This window comes from Chiloscyllium plagiosum, unplaced genomic scaffold (assembly GCF_037043375.1).
Source record: "Chiloscyllium plagiosum isolate Xiang-an unplaced genomic scaffold, Cpla_swu_hap1 HiC_scaffold_10, whole genome shotgun sequence".
Classification (NCBI taxonomy): domain Eukaryota; kingdom Metazoa; phylum Chordata; class Chondrichthyes; order Orectolobiformes; family Hemiscylliidae; genus Chiloscyllium; species Chiloscyllium plagiosum.
The window spans coordinates 119,381,144-119,402,442 of NW_028270148.1; the positions used below are offsets into that span (position 1 = coordinate 119,381,144).

A 21,299-nucleotide genomic window follows, 5' to 3' on the forward strand; every position below is an offset into this window, starting at 1 on the left:
ATAAACGACAACATTGTATTTGCCTTACTAACTACTGGTGGCACAATGGCTCAGTGGTTAGCACTGCTGCCTCATAGCGCCAGGGACCCCGGTTCAACTCCAGCCTTGGGTGACTGTCTGTGTGGAGTTTGCACGTTCTCCCCGTGTCTGCGTGGGTTTCCTTCGGGTGCTCTGGTTTCTCCCACAGTCCAAAGATGTGCAGGGTCAGGTGAATTGGCCATTCTAAGTTTGCCCATAGTGTTAGGTGCTTTAGTCAGAGGGGAATGGCTCTGGGTGGGTTTCTCTTCGGAGGGTCGGTGTGGACTTGTTTGGCTGAAGGGCCTGTTTCCACACTTTGGGAATCTAATTTCTTTGAATCTAATTTACTGAGTCAATCTGCAAGCTAACCTTCAGAGAAACCTGGACTAGAACTCCCAACTTTCCACTTCAGATTTCTGAATTTTGTCCCCATGTAGAAAATAGTCCACGTCTCTAGTCTTCCTCCCAAAGTGCATGACCTCACACTTTCCCACGTGGTATTTCGTCTTCCACATCTTTGCCCACTCTCCTAACCTGTCTAAATCTTTCTGCAGCCTCCCGTCTCATCAATACTACCAGCCTCTCTATTTATTTTTGTATCATCTGCAAACATAGCCAGAATGCCCTCAGTTCCTTCATCTATATCATTCATGTATAAAGTGAAAAGTTGTCCCAACACTGAGCCTTGCGGAACACCATTTGTCACCAGCTGCCATCCTGAGAAGGGCCCTTTTATGCCATTCTCAGCCAATCTTCTGCCCATGCTAGGAGCTTGCCTCTAACACCATCTTACTCAGCAGCCTCCTCTGTGGCAACTTATAAAAGGCCTTTGGCATTCATTGACTCTCCTTGGTCTAATCTACTCATTATCTCCTCAAAGAATTCTAACGGATTTTCAGGCATGACCTCCCCTTGATGAAACCATGCTGACTTTTCCCTATTTTACCATGCACTTTCAAGTATTCAGAAACCTCATCCTTCACAATGGACTCCAAAATCTTACCATCAACTGTAGTCAGGCTAATTAGCCTATAATTTCCCATGGAGACCAGAGCTGAAAATTAGATTAGATTAGATTACTTACAGTGTGGAAACAGGCCCTTCGGCCCAACAAGTCCACACCGCCCCGCCGAAGCGCAACCCACCAATACCCCTACATTTACCCCTTACCTAACACTACGGGCTATTTAGCATGGCCAATTCACCTAACCTGCACATCTTTGGACTGTGGGAGGAAACCAGAGCACCCGGAGGAAACCCACGCAGACACGGGAGAATGTGCAAACTCCACACAGTCAGTCGCCAGAGGCGGGAATTGAACCCGGGTCTCTAGCGCTGTGAGGCAGCAGTGCTAACCACTGTGCCACCGTGCTGCCCACGGCATGTGTTGCTGGAAAAGCGCAGCAGGTCAGGCAGCATCCAAGGAACAGGAGAATCGCCGTTTCGAGCATAAGCCCTTCTTCATGAATGAGGAAAGTGTGTCCAGCAGGCTAAGATAAAAGGTAGGGAGGAGGGACTTGGGGGAGGGGCTTTGGAAGTGCAATAGGTGGAGGAAGGTCAAGGTAAGGGTGATAGGCCGGAGTGGGCTGGGGGCGGAGAGATCAGGAAGATGATTGCAGGTTAGGAAGGCGGTGCTGAGTTCGAGGGATTTGACTGAGACAAGGTGGGGGGAGGGGAAATGAGGAAACTGGAGAAATCTGAGTTCATCCCTTGTGGTTGGAGGTTCCTGGGCAGAAGATGAGGCGCTCTTCCTCCAACCGTCGTGTTGCCATGGTCTGGCGATGGAGGAGTCCAAGGACCTGCATGTCCTTGGTGGAGTGGGAGGGGGAGTTAAAGTGTTGGGCTACGGGGTGGTTGGGTTGGTTGGTCCGGGTGTCCCAGAGGTGTTCTCTGAAACATTCCGCAAGTAGGCAGCCTGTCTCCCCAATATAGAGGAGGCCACATCGGGTGCAGCGGATGCAATAGATGATGTGTGTGGAGGTGCAGGTGAATTTGTGGCGGATATGGAAGTATCCCTTGGCGCCTTGGAGGGAAGTAAGGGGGGAGGTGTGGGCGCAAGTTTTGCATTTCTTGCGGTTGCAGGGGAGGGTGCCGGGAGTGGAGGTTGGGTTGGTGGGGGGTGTGGACCTGACGAGGGAGTCACGGAGGGAGTGGTCTTTTCGGAACGCTGATAGGGGAGGGGAGGGAAATATAGCACTGGTGGTGGGGTCCGTTTGGAGGTGGCGGAAATGATGGCGAATGATACGTTGTACATGGAGGTTGGTGGGGTGATAGGTGAGGACCAGTGGGGTTCTTGGACCGCAATTTCCCACCAGACGTAGTCGACGATGCCCTCCACCGCATCTCTTCCACTTCCCGCTCCTCTGACCTTGAGCCCCGCCCCTCCAACCGCCACCAGGACAGAACCCCACAGGTCCTCACCTACCACCCCACCAACCTCCATGTACAACGTATCATCCGCCGTCATTTCCGCCATCTCCAAACAGACCCCACCACCAGTGATATATTTCCCTCCCCTCAACCTCCACATCCAAGTCATTTATGAAAACTACAAAGAGCAGAGGCCCAAGAACATAGCCCTTCGGGACCCCACTCAACACTGACCTCCAGGAAGAATACTTTCCATCTACAACTACTCTCTGCCTTCTGTCAGCCAACCAATTCTCAATCCAGATAGCCAAATCTCCCTGTATCCTATATTTCCTGATTTTATGAATGAGCCTACCATGGGAAACCTTATCAAATGCTTGCTGAAGTCCATATACACCACATCCACTGCTCAACCTGTCTTGTCACCTCCTCAAAGAACTCAATAAGATTTGTGAGGCATGACGTCTTTTGAGGCATCTCAAAAGAGGGAAATGGGTGCTTTAACGATCTTCCAGTCCTCTGGGACCCTCCCTGACTCCAGTGATACCTGAAAGATTACTACTAAAGCTTCCAGTACATCTCTTCAGCTATCTCCTTCAGAACTCTTGGGTGTAGCCAATCTGGTCCAGGTGATTTATCCATTTTCAGACCTTTCAGGTTTTCCAGCGCCTTCTCCAAGAAACCCTTGCTATTGCTGTACCCCTGTCTTTCCTGCTAGACTCCTTTCCTAGTCAATTCTGGTCAGCTTCTCCCTCATGCCTCTGCAGTTGCCTTTACTCAACTGTAATACTGTTACATGTGCTTCTATCTTCTTCCTCTCAATTTGCAGAGTAAATTCTACCATATTATGATCACTGCCTCCTCAGGAGTCCTTCACCTTAAGCTCACTGATCGCGTCTGCCTCATTGCACAACACTAAATCCAGTATTACCTGTTCCCTAGTGGGCTCCACCAGAAGGCCATCTCATAGACATTTCACAAATTCCTTTTCTTGCAATCCACTACCAAACTGATTTTCCCAGTCCAGCTGCATATTGTAAACTCCCATGATCACTAAACTTGCCTTTTTATACACTTTATCTATCTCCCAGTGTATCTTATGCCCCAAGTTCTGACTACTTTTTGGAGGCCTCTAGATAACTCCCATTATGGTATTTTTTCCCCTTGTGGTTCCTCAACTCGACATTCACAGATTCTACATCATCTGACCCTACATCATTTATTGATACTTATTTAATTTCATTTTTTACTACCAAGGCAATCCCACCCCCTCTGCCCGCCTGCCTGTCTTCTCGATAGGATGTATACTCTTGGATATTTAGCTCCAAGTCCTGATCCCTTTGCAGCCACATCTCCATGATGCCCACCACCTGCAAATTCAATCTGTGCCACAAGTACATATATCTTATTTTGTATGCTGTTGTTAGTGGGGGAGCTGAGCACTTCAGTCATGGAGTTGCAGATTCTGCAGCAGGTCATGAGGCAGGTGGATTGGAAACTCTGGATTTTGTGCATTCTTTCTGAAGCTTGTGCTTTGTCTCCATGTGCTCTACTCAACTTTTGAAGTGTTTGGTATCTTCACAGATGCTTCTTCTCCAGTTTGTATATTCTAGGGCAAGCAATTTTCTCATATCTGTGAAGGTGATGCATTTGTTTAGGGAGGCTTTCAGGATGTTCTAGTTGTGTTTCCTATTCCCTGCTAGAGATTGCTTACCATTGTGGAGCTTGGAGTAGAGCACTTATTTGAGGAATATTGTGTCTGCCATGTGAACAATGTGGCCCACCCATTGCAGCAGGTCTTGCATTTCCAGTGCTTTATTTCTGGGGATATTGGTCTGGGAGACATAAAGGCAGATAGGTACCAGTATCTAAACTGAGAACAAAGAACAGTACAGCACAGGAACACACCCACCGACCCTCCAAGCCTGCGCCGACACATTTTACCCTTCCATACTAAAACCATCTTTACTTACAGAGTCTGTATCGGTCTGTTCCTTTCCTCTATTCCCTGTATTGGTCCAGGTGTTTCTTGAATGCAGCTCTTGTGTCTGTTCCACTACCACCACCTCTAGCAGCACGTTCCAGGTATTCACCACTCTTTGTGTGAAGAACTTGCCTTGCACATCTCTTTCAAACTACACCTCCGCTTCCCCCTCCCCGACCCCCACCTATGTCCCCTGGTAATTGACCTCTCCATCCTGAGGGAAAAAAATCTCATTTTCCACTGTATCCATTCACTCGCAATCTTATAAACTTCTAGAAGGTCACCCTTCAACCTCCTGGGTTCCAGTGAAAATAAACCCAGTCTATCCAACCTCTCTTCATAGCTAAAAGTCCCCCATATCAGACAACATCCTGGTCAATCTTTTCTGTACCCTCTGGTCGTGTGGAGACCAGAACTGTATGCAATTTTTCAAGCATGGCCTAACTAAAGTTCTAGAACGCTGCAGCATAACTTGCCTATCCTTATTCTCAAGGCCCCTTCCAGTGATGGCAAACATGCCATAAGCCTTTTTTACTAACTTATCTAACTGTACTGCTACCTTCAGTGATCTGTACACCCAGATTACTCTTCATATCAATACTCCTAAGAGTTCTGCCATTAATTGTATAATTTCCACCTATAATTGACTTTCCAAAGTGCATGACCTCACGTTTGTTCCAATTAAGCTCCATCTGCCATTTTTCCGCCCATGTTTCCAACTGATCTATATCCTGCTATATCCTCTGACAATCCTCCTCACTATCCGCAACTCCACCAATCTTTGTATTGTCCAAAACTTACTAATTAGACCAGTCATGTTTTCCTCCACATCATTTTCGTAGACCATGAACAGCAGAGCTCCTAGCATTGATCCCAATGGAACACCATTAGTCACAACCCACCATTCCAAAAAACAACCTTCCACTGTTGTCTTCTGTCTCCCATGACTAAGCCAGTTCTTATCCATCTTGCCAGCTCACCCTGATGCGATGTGACTTCACATTTTGAACCAGTCTGCCATGAGGGACCTTGTGAAAGGCTTTACTGAAGTCCATATGGACAACATCAACCATATTTCCCTCATCAATCATCTTCGATGCCTCCTCAAAAAAACTCAATCAAATTAGTGAGGCATGACCTTCCCCATACAAGGCCATGCTGTCTGTTAATTAGTCCATTTGCTTCTGAATACATGTAAATCTTGTCTCTGAGAATCTTTTCCAGTAATTTCCCTACCACCAATGTGAGGCTCATAGGCCCGTAATTTCCTGGATTATCCCAGCTATCCTTCTTAAACAATAGGACAACATTGGCTGTTCTCCAGTCCTGGGACCTCAACTGTGGCCAAAGAGAATACATTTTATGATTCTATCAATATTAGCAACAATTTATTCATTGAGATCAAAGAGGTACAACTTCCTTTGCTACTGTAGTTGTAAAGGGAATGCACTAATTCTGGCTCCTTTTTTTAATTTTAGGTTGCTGTTGAGGATCGGATCAAGCAATTACAAGAGGCATACCGGGATTTTGGTCCTTCATCACAACACTTTCTTTCTAGTAAGTCACACTTGCAAAAATATAGCGCCTCCATTTTGGTGTATTTTAATTTTGTAAAGTAATATTGAAGAATATTTGAAGATTTTAAGATCCTATATTCTACAACCACCTGATGAAGGAGCAGCACTCCGAAAGCTTGTGCTTATTTTTAACTTTTTACACCCCAGTCCAACACCGGCATCTCCAAATCATGAAGATTTTAAGTGTGTGCGTGAATGTAAATGTAAAAGTAAACCATGCAGTCTACAATTCGAGTGAAGTACTGTTAGTTGTGCTACTGGATTATTAATAAGTTTATGACCTCAGCAAAATTCTACGCTTTTTTTTTGCTGTTTACATTCAGTATAAAAATTAAGTTGTGTCCTCAGGCAATTAAGGTGTGCATTATAATAACAGCCGGATGCCCTTTGTATACATTTGGCATTTTTTAGTTATAATTCTCTATTTTCATTTCTTTAGCCTCCGTTCAGTTGCCTTGGCAGAGAGCTGTATCACACAACAATAAAGTGCCATATTACATCAAGTAAGTTTTCTTATATTAATGCATTCGGAGAATTGACATTTTGGGTATAAGCCCTTCATCAGGAATGTGGGGTTGGGGAAGGGAGCTGAGAGAGAAATAAAAGAGCGGGGAGGGGTTGGGGCTGGAGGAAGGTATCTGGGAAGGCGATAGGTAGATGCAGGTCAGGGGTGATGGTGTTAGGTCAGAGCAGAGAGTGGAATGGATAAGTGGGACAGTTCAAGAGGGCGGTGCCAAGTTGGAGGGTTGAATCTGGGATCAGATGGGGCGAGGAGAAATGAGGAAACTGGTGAAATCGATATTGATGCTGTGTGGTTGGAGGGTCCCAAGGCGGTCGATGAGGCGTTCTTCCTCCAGGAGTCGAGTGGTATGGGTTTTGCGATGGAAGAGGCCCAGGACTTGCAATTCCTTGGCAGAGTGGGAGGGGGAGTTGAAGTGTTAGGCCACAGGGTGGTGGAGTTTTTTGTGTGTCCCAGGGATGTTCTCTTAAACATTGCGCAAGTTGGCATTCTGTCTCCCCAATGTAGAGGAGACCACATTAAGAGCAATGGACACAGTATATTAGCTGTTTGGAGGTACAGGAAAATATCTATCGGATGTTGAAGGATCCATTGAGGCTTTGGACAGAGGTGAGAGATGAGGTGTGGGGGCAGTGGCAAGGGAAGGTGTCAGGAGTGGAGTGTGGGTTGGGGGGTGGTGCATGGACCTAACAAGGGAGTCGTGGAGGGAATGCTCTCTGTGGAATGCAGATAGGGGTGGGGAGGGAAATGTATCTCTGGTGTGGGGTCTGACTGTAGGTGATGGAAATGTTGGAGGATGATGCCCTGTATCCGGAGATTAGTGGGGTGAAAGGTGAGGACCGGGGGTTCTATCCTTGTTGCGGTTGGAGGGGTGGGGTTCAAGGACGGAGGTCCTCAATTTCTACTTTTTTATATTCATATTGTGCAATGAGGATGATTTTACTTTATTTTGGAATGAAGTTTTGAAATATTAGAAAATTCTTAAGCACAGTGATCACAACTCCTTAAGATGTAAGATGGTTGTGAATAAGGATATGTCAGGACCTTGCAGGAGGGTACTAAATTGTGGATGGGCAATTTACCTAAGTATTAGGCAGAAGCTCGGAAGTGTTAATTGGGTGAGCTGTTATTGAGCAAGTCTTCGAGGAGAAAGTGAGGTCTGCAGATGCTGGAGATCAAAGTTGAAACTTTATTGCTGGAACAGCACAGCAGGTCAGGCAGCATCCAGGGAACAGGAGATTCGACGTTTCGGGCTGTGCCCGAAACGTCGAATCTCCTGTTCCCTGGATGCTGCCTGACCTGCTGTGCTGTTCCAGCAATAAAGTTTCAACGTTATTGAGCAAGTCCACATTTGAGATGTGTGAATTGTATAAAGACCTACTAATCAGAGTTCAAAACTGGTGTATTCCATTAAGGAGGACAAAGATGACAAGGTAAGAGAGCTTTGGATAACAAGGGAGGTTGTGAATTTCGTCAAAAGGGAAAAAGAAGCATATGTAAGTTCTAGGAAGCTAAAATCGGACATGGCCTGTGAGGAATATAAAAAATGCAGAAAAGAACTCAAGGCAAGAATAAGAGAGCACAAGCCGGGAATTAAGAGAGCAAGAACGGGCTATGAAAGGACCTTAGTATGTAGAGTTAAAGAAAATCTCAAGGCATTCTATATGTACGTTAAAAACAAGAGGATAACTAGGGAGACGTGAGTACCACTAAAGGATCAAGGACTAAACTTGTGCTTGATACAGAGAATGGGAACAGGATCCCAAATGAGTGCTTTACATTGGTATTCAGCCAGAAGAAGGATATGGAGGCTAATGAGATAAGTGTGGAGCATGCTAGTATACTAGGGCATTTTGAGATCAAGAAACAAGTGGTATTGGGTATCTTGTATTGAGAGGGACAAGAGAGGAGATTGCTAGGGCCTTGACTAAGATATTTGTATCCTCGCTAGCCTCTGGAGAGGTCTTGGAGGACTAGCGAGTAGGTAATAGTTTACCTCTGTTCAAGAAGGGAAATGGGGATAATCAGGAAAATATAGACCGGTGAGGCTCACATCATTGGTTGGAAAGCTATTGGAGAGAATTCTTAGGGATAGGATTTACGCACATTTAGAAAAGCATGGTCTAAATAGAGGCAGTCAGCATTGCTTTCACCGGGCAAATCATGTCTTCCTAACTTGAATTTTTCACAGAGGTTACAAAGATGATTGATGAGGGTAGGGCAGTGGTTGTTGTCTACATTGTTTTAGTCAGGCTTTCGACATGGTAGGCTCATTCAGAAGATTAAGATACATGAGATTCACAGTGACTTGGCTGCGTAGATTCAGAATTGGCTTTCCATAGAAGGCAGAGGGTAGTCGTGGAAGGGTGTTTTTCTGGCTGGTGGTCCATGACTAGTGATGTTCCACAGAGAGCTGTACTGAGACCGCTGCTGTTTGTGATATATATAAATGACTTGGATGAAAATGTAGGTGGGTGGGTTAGTAAGTTTGAAAACAATGCAACGATTGGTGGAGTTGTGAATAGTATAAAAGTTTGTCAAAGAATACAGTGAGATACAGATCAGTTGCAGATATGGGTGGAGAAATGGCAGATAGAGTTGAATATGGGTAAGTGTGAGATGCTGCACTTTGGGAGGTAAAATGTCAAGGAAAAGTATACAGTTAATGACCGGAACCTTATCAGCATTGATGTACAGAGGGATCGTGGGGTTCATGTCCATAGCCCCTTGAAAATGGCCACACAAGTAGATAGGATGGTAAAGAAGACATGTGGCATGCTACGCTTTATTGGTCAGGGACTTGAGTATAAGAGTCACGATGTCATGTTGCAGCTTTATGAGACTTTGGATAGGGCACACTTGGAGTATTGCATTGAATTCTGGTTGTCACATTACAGAAAGGATGTGGAGGCTTTGGAGAGGGTGCAGAAAATATTTAACAGGATGCTACCTGGATGCAAGGGGATTAACTATCAAGAGATGCTAGAAAAACTTGGGCTGTTTCCTCTGGAGCACCAGAGGATGAGGGGAGACTTGATGGAAATCTATAAAATTATGTGATGCATAGATAGGGTTGACAGTTAGAACCTTTTTCCCAGTGTTGAATATTAGGGGCATGCATTTAAGGTGAGGGGGGGATGTTCAAAGGAAATGCATGCCCCTAATCTGTGGCAGATTTGGGTCCTGAAACTGGAAAAAGAAGCCATTAACAAAAATTACACTTTTCAGAATTTCACAACACACACTAACCTTGAGCTTTCTTCATTTTGAAAAGCTAGGTGACACGGTTTAAAATGTAGGCTGTTCCATTTAAAACACTGATAAGGAGAAGGCTGTGTTTATTGTGATTAGAGCACATGCACAAACCCAGCTTGGGAGTGGAGCAAGAATTGTAAGAAGCAAAGATGACTCTGCCCATATAATTACAGTGCAAGGTGGAGTCAAATTTCTGAGCACAGCTCACTGGAATGAATAGATATCTTCTTTTGCAATGATTGATAAAAGCATTTCAGTAGAAATCTAGAACTGTGGAAGAAGTAAAGCTTAAAAATCACACAACGAATTTGTGGCATTCTATCCCCCAGAGAATAGTGGAGACTAGGTAACTCACCTCCTGACTCACAAACCTGTCCACTGTCAACAAGGCACAAGTCAAGAATGTAATAGAATATTCCTCACTTGCCTGGATGGATGCAGCTCCAACAACACTCAAGATGCTTGATGCCATCCAAGAGAGAGCAGCCTGCTTGATTGACACCACATTCAGAAGCATCCATTCCCTTCACCACTGATGCACAGTAGCAGCAGGGTGTACTATCTACAAGTTACACTGTAGAAATTCACCAAAGATCCTTAGATAGCTCCTTCCAAACCAATGACCCCTTCCATCAAAAAGAATACAGGCAGCAAGTATATGGAAACACCACCACCTTGCTCGCTCCCCTCCAAACCACTCACCATCCTGACTTTGAGATATGTTGTCAGTCCTTCAGTGTCGCAAGGTCAAAATCCTGGAAGTCCCTCCTTAATGCATTGTTGATCAATCTACTGCAAGTGGATTGCAGTGATTCAAGAATGCAACTCACCACCACCTTCTCAAGCACAGCTAGGGACAAGTAATAAATGCTGGCTTCCATGAGTGAATTTAAAATAAAATCCTGTGTCTGTGCACCCTTCATTCTGATTCAGCAATCAGCTGGAGCACTCTTGCTATATTAGCTCTTAACTATTTGCCATTTTGAAAGAGATGATTATCTGTTCATTTCAAACTATTAATGTATTTAGGAATACAGGAGTAATACTGTGCACATATATTTTTGAATGTAGTAACAGTAAAATTTAAAATTCCAGGAGGGACTGATTGTATATAATTGGTAATGGTAAGTTAAGTTTGCCATTTGTTGCCCAGTTAATCTTGCCTTGTGACTTTTCTGACTTTCCCTTGTGTAACAATAACTTGGTATCTAATAGTGACTGGAAGTCATAGGACAAATAATATGTACCATTGCAATTTTCATGGAAAGGCTTCTTCATCATTCTCAGATTTTGCAGGAATATTTTGAAACAGGAGGGTTTCTGGTTTGCGACCAGTAATTTGCTGATTTTTAGGTGGTTCAAATCGCTCCAGATCCCTAGTTCTGACACTGGACTTATTTCAGGACTGTAAAATGCAGAAGCAGTAGACAGGTGTTTCAGGGCAAAAGACTCTCTACATTTATTTAACTACAAAAAGGTAAGTATAATACAAGAAATAAAAGGCAAATGCAATAAAACAATGAAATCAACACAATTATACAGACGAGTCAATAGATACACTGTTAAATTGAATATGGATTAAACACTATTAGAACAAAACAGCAGTTTTTTATCATAGGAACTGTTATTAGGCTTCCTACCCCGTGAGCTTCCCTGCATTGTAACCACTCACCTCCCCTTCCCGGCTAGCTAGGTTGGAAACTTTGGGGTCTCAGGAATTAAGCTCACCACTAGGGACAATTCGCAATTTTGAAGTACGGATAGATGTACCTACTTGCTGTACCCAGTGCCTCACTGAAGACTTTGGACGATGTAGGTCTTCAGCCTGGGTTGAGTCTGCTGATGCGGTAGGACATGTTTTGGATTTATCGGGTGAGTACTTGGTTCTTTTTGTTTTCTGGTGGTTTTAGTGAGTTGGTTTTCACCTTAGGATGTGCCTGAGGCATTGTGGTGTCGGTCGGGTAGGTAGTTTTCAGAGGTTGTCGATGCTCAGGTCTACTGGTCGTGGTCAGTCGCCATTCGTTCCCCTGGTATCTAACTGGCCTGTGTCAGTAGGTTGCAGGATTGCCATTGGGATCCCTCTCTCGGACATAGCTGTGCAGATAGTTCTTGTGGAGAATTACACTGTGATCCCCCTTCTGGAGATGGCTGTGAGGATCACTCTTGGGGCAGTAGCTATCTGGGATCCTACTCCTGGTGGTAGTTACGAGGACAGCTCTCTCAGGTCAGATCTTGGCCTGCAGTTGCACTAATTGCAGGCCCACTATCTTTGCACCAAACCTGCGCTTGCCATTGTGTTACTAGTGTTGCCTCATGAGGTCAGTTGGCTTCCTGATATTTTAGAGTAGGTGAGAATGTATTTTGATGAAGTGGAATGTCTAGTATTTCTATGTCTGAATATTGGTTGAAGTTGAATATCGGATATCTGCCGAAGCTCTAGTCAGTCTGTGTTGAGATAGTGTTGGGCCTGGTTGAGTATTCTGTTAAAGTAAAAAAATGTGGTGCTGTAAAAGCACAGCCAGTCAGGCAGCATCTGAGGAGCAAGAGAGTCAACATTTAGAGCATAAACTCACCATCCTGGTGAAGAGTTTATGCTCAAAAAGTTAACTCTCCTGCTCCTTGGATGCTGCCTGACCGGCGGTGCTGTTTCAGCACCACACCTTTTGACTCTGATCACCAGCACCTGCCATCCTCACTTTCTTATGATTGTTCTGTTAGTGTTGAGGTGTGAATTGGATTTTCGAGTTGAACAAGGCTTTTAGACAGCAATCTCTGTGACTGTGTATTTTCCCATAGACCAGCTGTCTTTTTACTTTTAAAAGTTAATCTAGAAAATCCAAAACTTTGTCCAGTATTTCAGAACAGGGGGATTTTTGCTCAATCCTATAAAATTTAAAGAGCTCAGATGTAAATATGTTTTGCACAGTAATCTAACATTCCAGTAATAACTGGAAAGGTTGAGGGGATTAGTGAACTATGGATCAGAGTACTTGGAACTTATTAAAACCATGAAAGTTTGAAAAAGATGACAAACTCTCAAATTACAAACGTGGAATATTTGTTTGACCTAAGAAAGATGTATCGACAAATTAAGAACGAGTTTACATAATTTTGTCTAAACTGTTTTCAAGAGTAAGTTTGAAAGCTGTCATGATTTAAAAACCTGATTGTTTATTCTACATGGAGAGACTGAAATGTCTCAGACATGAGGCTGTGTTATAGAGTCATGAAGCATAGAAAACAGAGTCATGAAGCATAGAAAACAGACCCATTCGTCCAACTCATCCACATTGACCAGACAGCCCAATCTGAGCTAATCCCATTTGTCAGCATTTGGTCCATATCATTGTCAATTCTTCCATTTCATGTACTCATCCAGATGTCTTTTGAATGTTGTAATTGTACCCATCTCCAGCAATTTCTCTGGCAGTTCGTTTTATACATGCACTACCCTCTCTGTGATAAAGGTCCTTTTAAACTCTTTCCCCTCTTAGCGTAAACCTATACCCTCTAGTTTTTGGACATCCCATATCTAAGGAAAAATACTTTGGCTATTTACCTTTCCTTGGCCTTCATGATTTTATAAACCTCTATAATGTCACCCCTCAGTCTCTGATACTCCAAGGAAAAAAGTCTCAGCCAATTCAGTGTCTCCCTATGACTCATACCCTCCAGTCCCAGCAACATCCTTGTAGGTCTTTTCTGCATCCTTTCAAGTTTTAACAATAACCTGAGAGAAGTATGACCAGAATTGTATGCAGTATTCTAGAAGTGGCCTCACCAATAAAAATTGAAAGAGCTGCAAATGCTGTAAATAAGAGTCAAAAAATGGGCATTGAAAAATCTCAACACGCCTGGCAGTATTTGTGGAGAGAAACCTCTGCTCTGAGGAATGGTCAGTTTTGACCCGAAATGTTAACTCTGTTTTTTCTCCACAGATGCTGCCAGACCCGCTGTGCTTTTCCATCAATTTCTACATTTGTGGTTTCATCAATGTTCTCTATAGTTGCAACATGACATTCCAATTCCTATACTCAATATTCTGACCAATGAAAGCAGGTGTGCCAAAAGTGTCTTCTCTTGAAGTATGTAGCTTCCTTTTGGCTCAGAATAATAGTGTTCATTTTTTTTAACACCAGCCTTTGAGTTAATGAAAGTATCCTGAAGGAATTTCTCCTTGTTGGACTGTTCCATAAAAGAAACATAAGAAGTGAGAAATGATTAACGAAAGCATGTGTGGAAACACAAGCATGTGTAAATGATGGTGAGCTGTGAAGTAACTCCGTAGAGGCTGGTATCCTGTCACCAAGTCACTCTTTATTTATACATGAGCAATCCTTGACTTTAGTATTGCCTCATTCAGAGTCAGATTCAAGAATCAATACCTCTGACACTCCCATTTTTGTCTGTCAGCCAGAGCTCCTTGATTGGGGCTGTTCATCTGGTCCAATCCGGGATTTCGTATTCTATGAGACTGACCTCTTTACAATCACTATATCCCTTCCCCTCTGAGTTTGAGGACATCGACTGGTCCTTTCTCTTGATGAGCTTCCTGGGCCATTTTAGCATAAGGTCAGGCTTCTCTAACTTTGATACAGGTGACGTGCAATGCATAGGAGGTCGTCTCTTGAGCAGAAGTGCCTCAGTTAAATTTCATTCTCCTCTTCCAACAGCAAAGGAATTGAAACAGCTATGTCAATCATGTCCATCTCTGATTCAAAGGACTCGTCAACACTTGGCAGAGACAGTGAACCCACGGGTTCCAGCAACCTTTTCGAACCCCCCACCACCACCCAGCCCCCCAACAACACCGCTGATCAGACTTAACTGGTGCAGAGTCTTCTACACATTAGCAACTCTACCAGTGCTATTGGTGGGGTGGCCCTATAATCAGATAAGAACTGTGACAGCTTGGTATCTAGCAAGGCAAGACTGTACAAGCTGTCCTTCAAAGTTTGGACTGCTGTTTCTGGCAGGCCATTGGATGATGTATGGTATGGAGCTGTCCTCATACATCAAATCCCATTCAACTCTAGGGAATGTCCGAATTCTCTGTTTGTAAGCAGTGGTCCATTATCTGTAACCAGGACTCGATGTATTGAAAAGGAAGCACAAAGTTTTTCTATTGCCATACCAGTGTTTGGCAAATGGAAGCTCTGCATGTTCAACCACTTTGAGCGGGTGTCTACAAAGACTAAGAACATTGAACCCATGAAAGGACCTGAATAAATGACAGATGTGAGGGAGCTGCAGGTGGTAATTTTTGTCCCTGTTGGCACTCTGGGTACTGCTCCACCAATCCAGGCCTGGCCACCAGACATAACTTCTCGCCAACATATTCTTTTTAGAGCCCTCTGGATGGCCTGGGTGAAATTCAGCTGGTATTTGGTGGGGACATTTGCTCGGGACAATCACTCTTGCTCCCTATAACAACATGGCGTCCTCTGCAGTGTGCTGGTATTTCCAGGTCCATAAAAGTTTCAATTCTTGTTGTGATGGCCCTTTAGTTTCACCCATCATCACCAGGCTGATATTGTCAGCTCTGACTGGGAGTGTGTCCAGAAAATTTAATACCATTACAGACTCTTCCATTAGGAGTACCACTGGTAGTGTATCTGCTAATGGGAGGCAGCTCAATGTATCTGCATTTGCTATTTGCCCTCCTGGATGGTGTTCTAACTTGTAATTTTAAGCACTTTATATTAGAGCCCGCTGCCAAATCTGGCTTGTCCAAGTAGGGGTTTTGATCCATGATTATCACAAAATTTCATCCAAAAGGTTTTGTTGAAACTTCCTGACTCCAAATATATTGTGTTGACCTTCTTGTATTGTTGGAGCTGTACTCGCCCAGGCAAATGGAGAGTATTCCATTGCGTTCCTGACTTATGCCTTGTAGGTGATGGACAGAGTCACTGCAGTGACCATCTGGAAGCCTGTCTTAGATACACTGCTGATGTCTTTTCAGTTCTGACCATCTTAAAGCAGATAATTAACTGCACTCTGCCAAATAGGTTTCAATTTTTTTATTTTCTGAGTTTTCTCTTCAAAAGAGCCCAGGTATAGGAGCAGAATTAGGGCCATTTGATCATGGCTGTTATGTTTCTCAACCTTGTCTCCATCACCCTTGATCCTCTTACTAATCAAAAGCCTATCTCTCTCTGTCTTAAAGACACTTAGTGACTTGACTTCCTGCAGCAATGAGTTCCACAGATTCACCATCCTGTAACTGAAGAAATTCCTCCTTGCCTTATTTCTAAAGGGTTGTCCCTTCGACTGTGGGCTGTGCACGCATGTCTTAGTCTTTCCTACTAGTGGAAACATCTTGTCCAGTACTTGAAATATGATGTTGTGACCATTGCAGAGACTTGGATATCACAGGGGCAGGAATGGTTGCTAGATGTTCAAGGGTTCAGATGTTTCAAAAGGAATAGAAGGGGACATAAAAGAGGTGGGGCAAGTGGCATTGCTCATCAGGGATATTATCACAGCTACAGAAAAGGGAGGTCATCGAAGATGGTTTGTCCACAGAGTCAGTATCGGTGGAAGTCAGAAAAAGGAAAGGAGCAGTCATTTTATTGGGAGTCTTCAACAGACCCCCAAATAGCAATAGAGACACAGAGAAGCAGATTGGGAGGCAGATTTTGGAAAGGTGCAGAAGTAACAGGGTTGTAGTCATAGGTGACTTTAATTTCCCTAATATGGATTGGAACCTCCTTGGTTAAAATAGTTTGAATGGAGTAGTTTTTGTCAGGTGTGTCCAAGAAGAGTTCCTGACTCAATACATAAATAGGCCAACGAGGGGAGAGACCATATTGGATTTGGTGCTTGGCAACAAAACATTCAGGTGCCAGATCTCTCGATGGGAGAGCATTTCAGTGATAGTGATCACAACTCCCTGACCTTTACTATACTCTTTGAGCGGTATAGGAGCAGATGGTATGGGAAAGTATTTAATTGGCAGAGAGGGAATTACCATGCTATTAGGCAGGAACTGGGGCACCTAAATTGGGAACAGATATTCTCAGGGAAATGCGTAACAGAAATGTGGGGGTTGTTTCGGGAACACGTGCTGATAGTGCTGGATAGGTTTGTCCTACTGAGGCAAGGAATAGATGATAGGGTGAAGGAACCTTGGATGACGAGAGATGTGGAGAGAAGGAAGAGGAAGTAGGAAGCTTGCAGTAGGAGGCTTGCTTAAGGTTGAGGAGGTAAGGATCAGACAGGGCTCAAGATGGATACAAAGTTGCCAGGAATGAACTGAAGAATAGACTTAGGAGAACTAAAAGGGAGCGTGAAAAAACCTTGGCTAGGATTAAGGACAATCCTAAAGCATTCTACACTTATGTGAGGAGCAAGAGGATGGCCAGAGTGAGGGTAGGGCCAATCAGGGATAGTGGAGGGAACTTGTGCCTGGAGTTGGAGGAGGTGGGAGAAGTCCTTAATGAATACTTTGCTTTAGAATTCACTACTGAGATGGACCTTGATGTTTGTGAGGGCAGCATGAAACAGATTAATATACTCGAACAGGTTGATGCCAAGAAGGAGAATATGCCGAAAATTTTTAAGACCATGAGAATAGATAAGTCCCTGGGCCAGATGGGATATACCCAAGGTTACTACAGGAAACGAGGAAAGAGATTGCTACGCCTTTGGGGATGATCTTTGTGTCCTCACTGACCACTGGAGTAGTGTTAAATGATTTGAGGGTGGCAAATAATATTCCATTGTTCAAGAAAGGAAATAGGAATAATCCTGGGAACCAGGAGAAAGTGAGGATCACAGATGCTGGAGATAAGATTCGAAAAGTGTAGTGCTGGAAAGGTGCAGCCGGTCAGGCAACATTCAAGGAGCAGGACTATCGATGTTTCGGGCATAAGGCCTTCATCATGAATGAGGCCTGCGGGCCAAGGGAGCTGTCGGATAAATGGGAGAAGGGTGTGGCTGGGAGGGGAAGGTAGCTGGGAATGCGATAGGTAGATGAAGGTGGGGTAATGGTGATAGGTCGGAGAAGAGGGTGGAGCTGATAGGTGAGAAGGAAGATGGACAGGTCAAGGGGGCGGTGCTGAGTTGGAAGTTTGGGACTGGGATAAGATGGGGGGAGGGGAACTGAAGAAACTAGTGAAATACACATTGATCCTATGTGGTTCGAGAGTCCCAAGGCGGAAGATAAGGCGTTCTTCTTCCAGGTATGTGTGATTGGGGTATAGCAATGGAGGAGGCCCAGGACCTGCATGTCCTTGGCGGAGTAGGAGGGGGAGTTGAAGTGTTCTGCCACGAGACAGTGAGGTTGGTTAGTGCAGGTGTCCCAGAGATGTTCTCTGAAATGATCCACAAGTTGGCATCCTGTTTCCCCGATGTAAAGAAGACCACATAGGGTGCAACGGACACAGCAGAAGACATGTGTGGAAGTACAGGTAAATTTCTATTGGATGTGGAAGGATCCTTTGACACCTTGAATGGAGGTGAGGGGGGGGAGATGTGGGCACAGGTTTAGCACTTCTTGCGGTGGCTGGGGAAGGTGCTGGGAGTGGAGGTTGGGTTGGCGGGGTGCCATGGACCTAACAAGGGAGTTGTGGAAGGCATGGTCTCTCCAAAATGCAGGTAGGGGTGGGGAGGGAAATATATCTCTGGTGGTGGAGTCTGTTTGTAGTTGGTGGAAATTACGGAGGATGCTGTGTGGAAGTACAAGTAAATTTCTGTCGGATGTGGAAGGATCCTTTGGGGCTTGGACAGAGGTGAGGTGCGAGGTGTGGCACAAGTTTTGCACTTCTTGCGATGGCAGGGGAAGGTGCCGGGATGGATGGTGGGTAGGTATGGCCTTAAAAAGAGCGTTGCGGAGGGAATAGTCTCTCCGAAATGCAGATATGGGTGGCGAGGGAAATATATCTTGTGGTGAGGTCTGTTTGTAGGTGGCAGAAAGGGCGGCATCCTGGGAACTACAGACTAATCAGTCTTGGGTCTGTGGTGGGCAAATTATTGGAAAGGCTTTTGAGAGACAGGATTTATGATTTCTTGGAGAACCATAGCTTGATTAGAGATAGTCAGCATGGCTTTGTGAGGGGCAGGTCATGCGTCACAAACGTTATTGAATTCTTTGAGGATGTGACACAACATGTTGATGAAGGTAGAGCAGTGGATGTGGTGTACATGGAGCTTAGCAGTCATTTGATATGGTTCCCCAGGGTAGGCTCATTCAAAAAGTAAGGAGAGATGGGATACAGGGAAATCTGGCTGTCTGCATATAGAATTGGCTGACCCATAGAAGACAGAGGGTGGTAGTAGATGGAAATTATTCAGCCTGGAGCTTGGTGACTCGTGTGTTCCACAGGGATCAGTTCTGGGACTTCCGCTCGTTGTGATTTTTATAAATTACTTGGATGAGGAAGTGGAAAGATGGATTCGTAAGTTTGCGATATGGAGGTTGGTGGACTTATGGATAGCATGGAAGACTGTTGTAGGTTGCAATGGGAATGTTGACAGGATGCAGAACTGGACTGATAAATGGCAGATGGAGTTCGACCTGGAAAAGTGTGAAATGACACATTGTGGAAGGTCGAATTTGAATGCAGATTACAGGGTTAAAGGCAGGATTATTGGCAGTGTGGAGGAACAGAGGGACTTGGGGTCCATGTGCATAGATCCCTCAAAGTTGCCACCCAAGTTGAGAGGGTTGTTAAGAAAGCGTATGGTGCATTGTCTTTCATTAGCCGGAGGATTGAGTTTAAGAGCGTAATAGAACCCTGGTTAGACCACACTTGGAATATTGTATTTAGTTCTGGTGATCTCATTAAAGGAAAGATGTGGAAGCTTTAGAGAGGGTGCAGAGGAGTTTTACCAGGATGCTGCCTGGACTGGAGGGCATGTCTTACAAAGAAAGGTTGAGGGAGCTAGGACTTTTCTCATTGGAGCGAAGAAGGATGAGAGATGACTTAATAGAGGTATACAAGATGATAGGCATTGATAGAGAAGATAGCCAATGACTTTTTCCCAGGGTGGAAATGGCTATCACGAGGGGGCATAATTTTAAGGAGATTGGAGGAAGGCTTTGGGGAAATGTCAGAGGTTGGTTCTTTACACAGAGAGTGGTGGGTGTGTGGAATGCTCTGCCAGCAGTGGTACAGAGTCAAATACATTAGGGACATTTAAGCGTCTCTTGGATAGGCACATGGAAGATCATACAATGAAGGGTATGTAGTTTAGTCTGATCTTAGACAAGGATAAAAGGTCGGCACAACATCAAGGGCCGAAGGGCCTGTAATGTGTTGTACTGTTCTATGTTCTATTTTGGCGAGATGCGCAGAACAGTGGCAGATGACATTTAACTTTGATAAGTACAATGTAATACACTTTGGTATAAACAATAGATGAGGGCCTATTTAATGAATAGCGGGACACTAGGTAGCTTAGAGAAGCAGAGGGATCTTGAGGAAATTCTGCACAGATCCCACGCTCCAGGGAAAACGGCCTCAGCCTTTTCAGCCTTTCCCTATAGCTTAAAACCTCCAACCCTGACAACATTCTTGTAAATCTTTTCTGAACCCTTTCAAAGTTTCACAACATCCTTCCGATAGGAGGGAGACCAGGATTGCACACAATATTCCAAATGTAGGTTACAGCTGCAGCATAACCTCCCAACCCCTATACTCAATGCTCTGACCAATAAAGCAAACACCGCCTTCACTATCTTATCTACCTGTGACTCCAGTTTCAAGGAAATATGAACCTGCACTCCAAGGTCTCTTTGTTCAGTAAAACTCCCTAGGACCTTACCATTAAGTGTATAAGTCCTGCTCTGATTTGCCTTTGCAAAATGCAGCACCTCACATTTATCTAAATTAACCTCTATCTGCCACTCCTCAGCCCTTTGGCCCATCTGATCTAGATCCTATTATACTCTGAGGTAACCTTCTTCGCTGTCCACTACATCTCCAATTTTGGTTTCATCTACAAACTTACTAACTATACCTCATATGTCCACATCCAAATCATTCATATAAATGATGAAAAGTATTGGACCCAGCACCAATCTTTGTGGCACATCACTAGTCACAGGCCTCCAATCTGAAAGCAACTCTCCACCACCATCCTCTGTCCTCTACCTTCAAGTCAGTTCTGTATCCAAATGGCTAGTTCTCCCTGTATTCCATGAGATCTAACCTTGCTAACCAGTCTTCCATAAGGACCCTTGTTGAATGCCTTACTGAAGTCCATATAGATCACAATCCACCACTCTTGTCTTCCTCAGTCCTCTTCGTTGAAACCCACTATGGCAGATGGTGGAATTTGAATTCAATAAAATTCTGGAATTAAGAATAGATGATGACCATGAAACCATTATCGATTGTCAGACTGGTTCACTGACCTTTCAGGAAGGAAATCTACCATCTTTACCTGTTCTGGCCTACATGTGACTCCAGACACACAGCAAAGTGGTTGACTCTTAACTACACTCTGGGCAACTAAGGCAATAGTTACTGGCCCAGCCAGTGAAGTCCATGTCATTTGAATGAATTGGGAAATAAAAAGCACCCACATTCTTTTAGGAGAGAGTTTGAGAGATTTTGTCTATTTTTTA

General features: G+C 44.3%; 1 protein-coding gene across 1 annotated transcript in view; it reads left to right on the forward strand.

Moving 5' to 3' along the window:
- utrn (utrophin) overlaps positions 1-21,299 on the forward strand; it is a 686,012-nt gene that overhangs the window by 519,377 nt on the left and 145,336 nt on the right. Inside the window, exons 56-57 of the mRNA XM_087991761.1 lie at positions 5,851-5,929; positions 6,389-6,452. Of these exons, the coding sequence (XP_087847887.1) occupies positions 5,851-5,929; positions 6,389-6,452 (143 nt within the window). The remainder of the gene's footprint in view (positions 1-5,850; positions 5,930-6,388; positions 6,453-21,299) is intronic.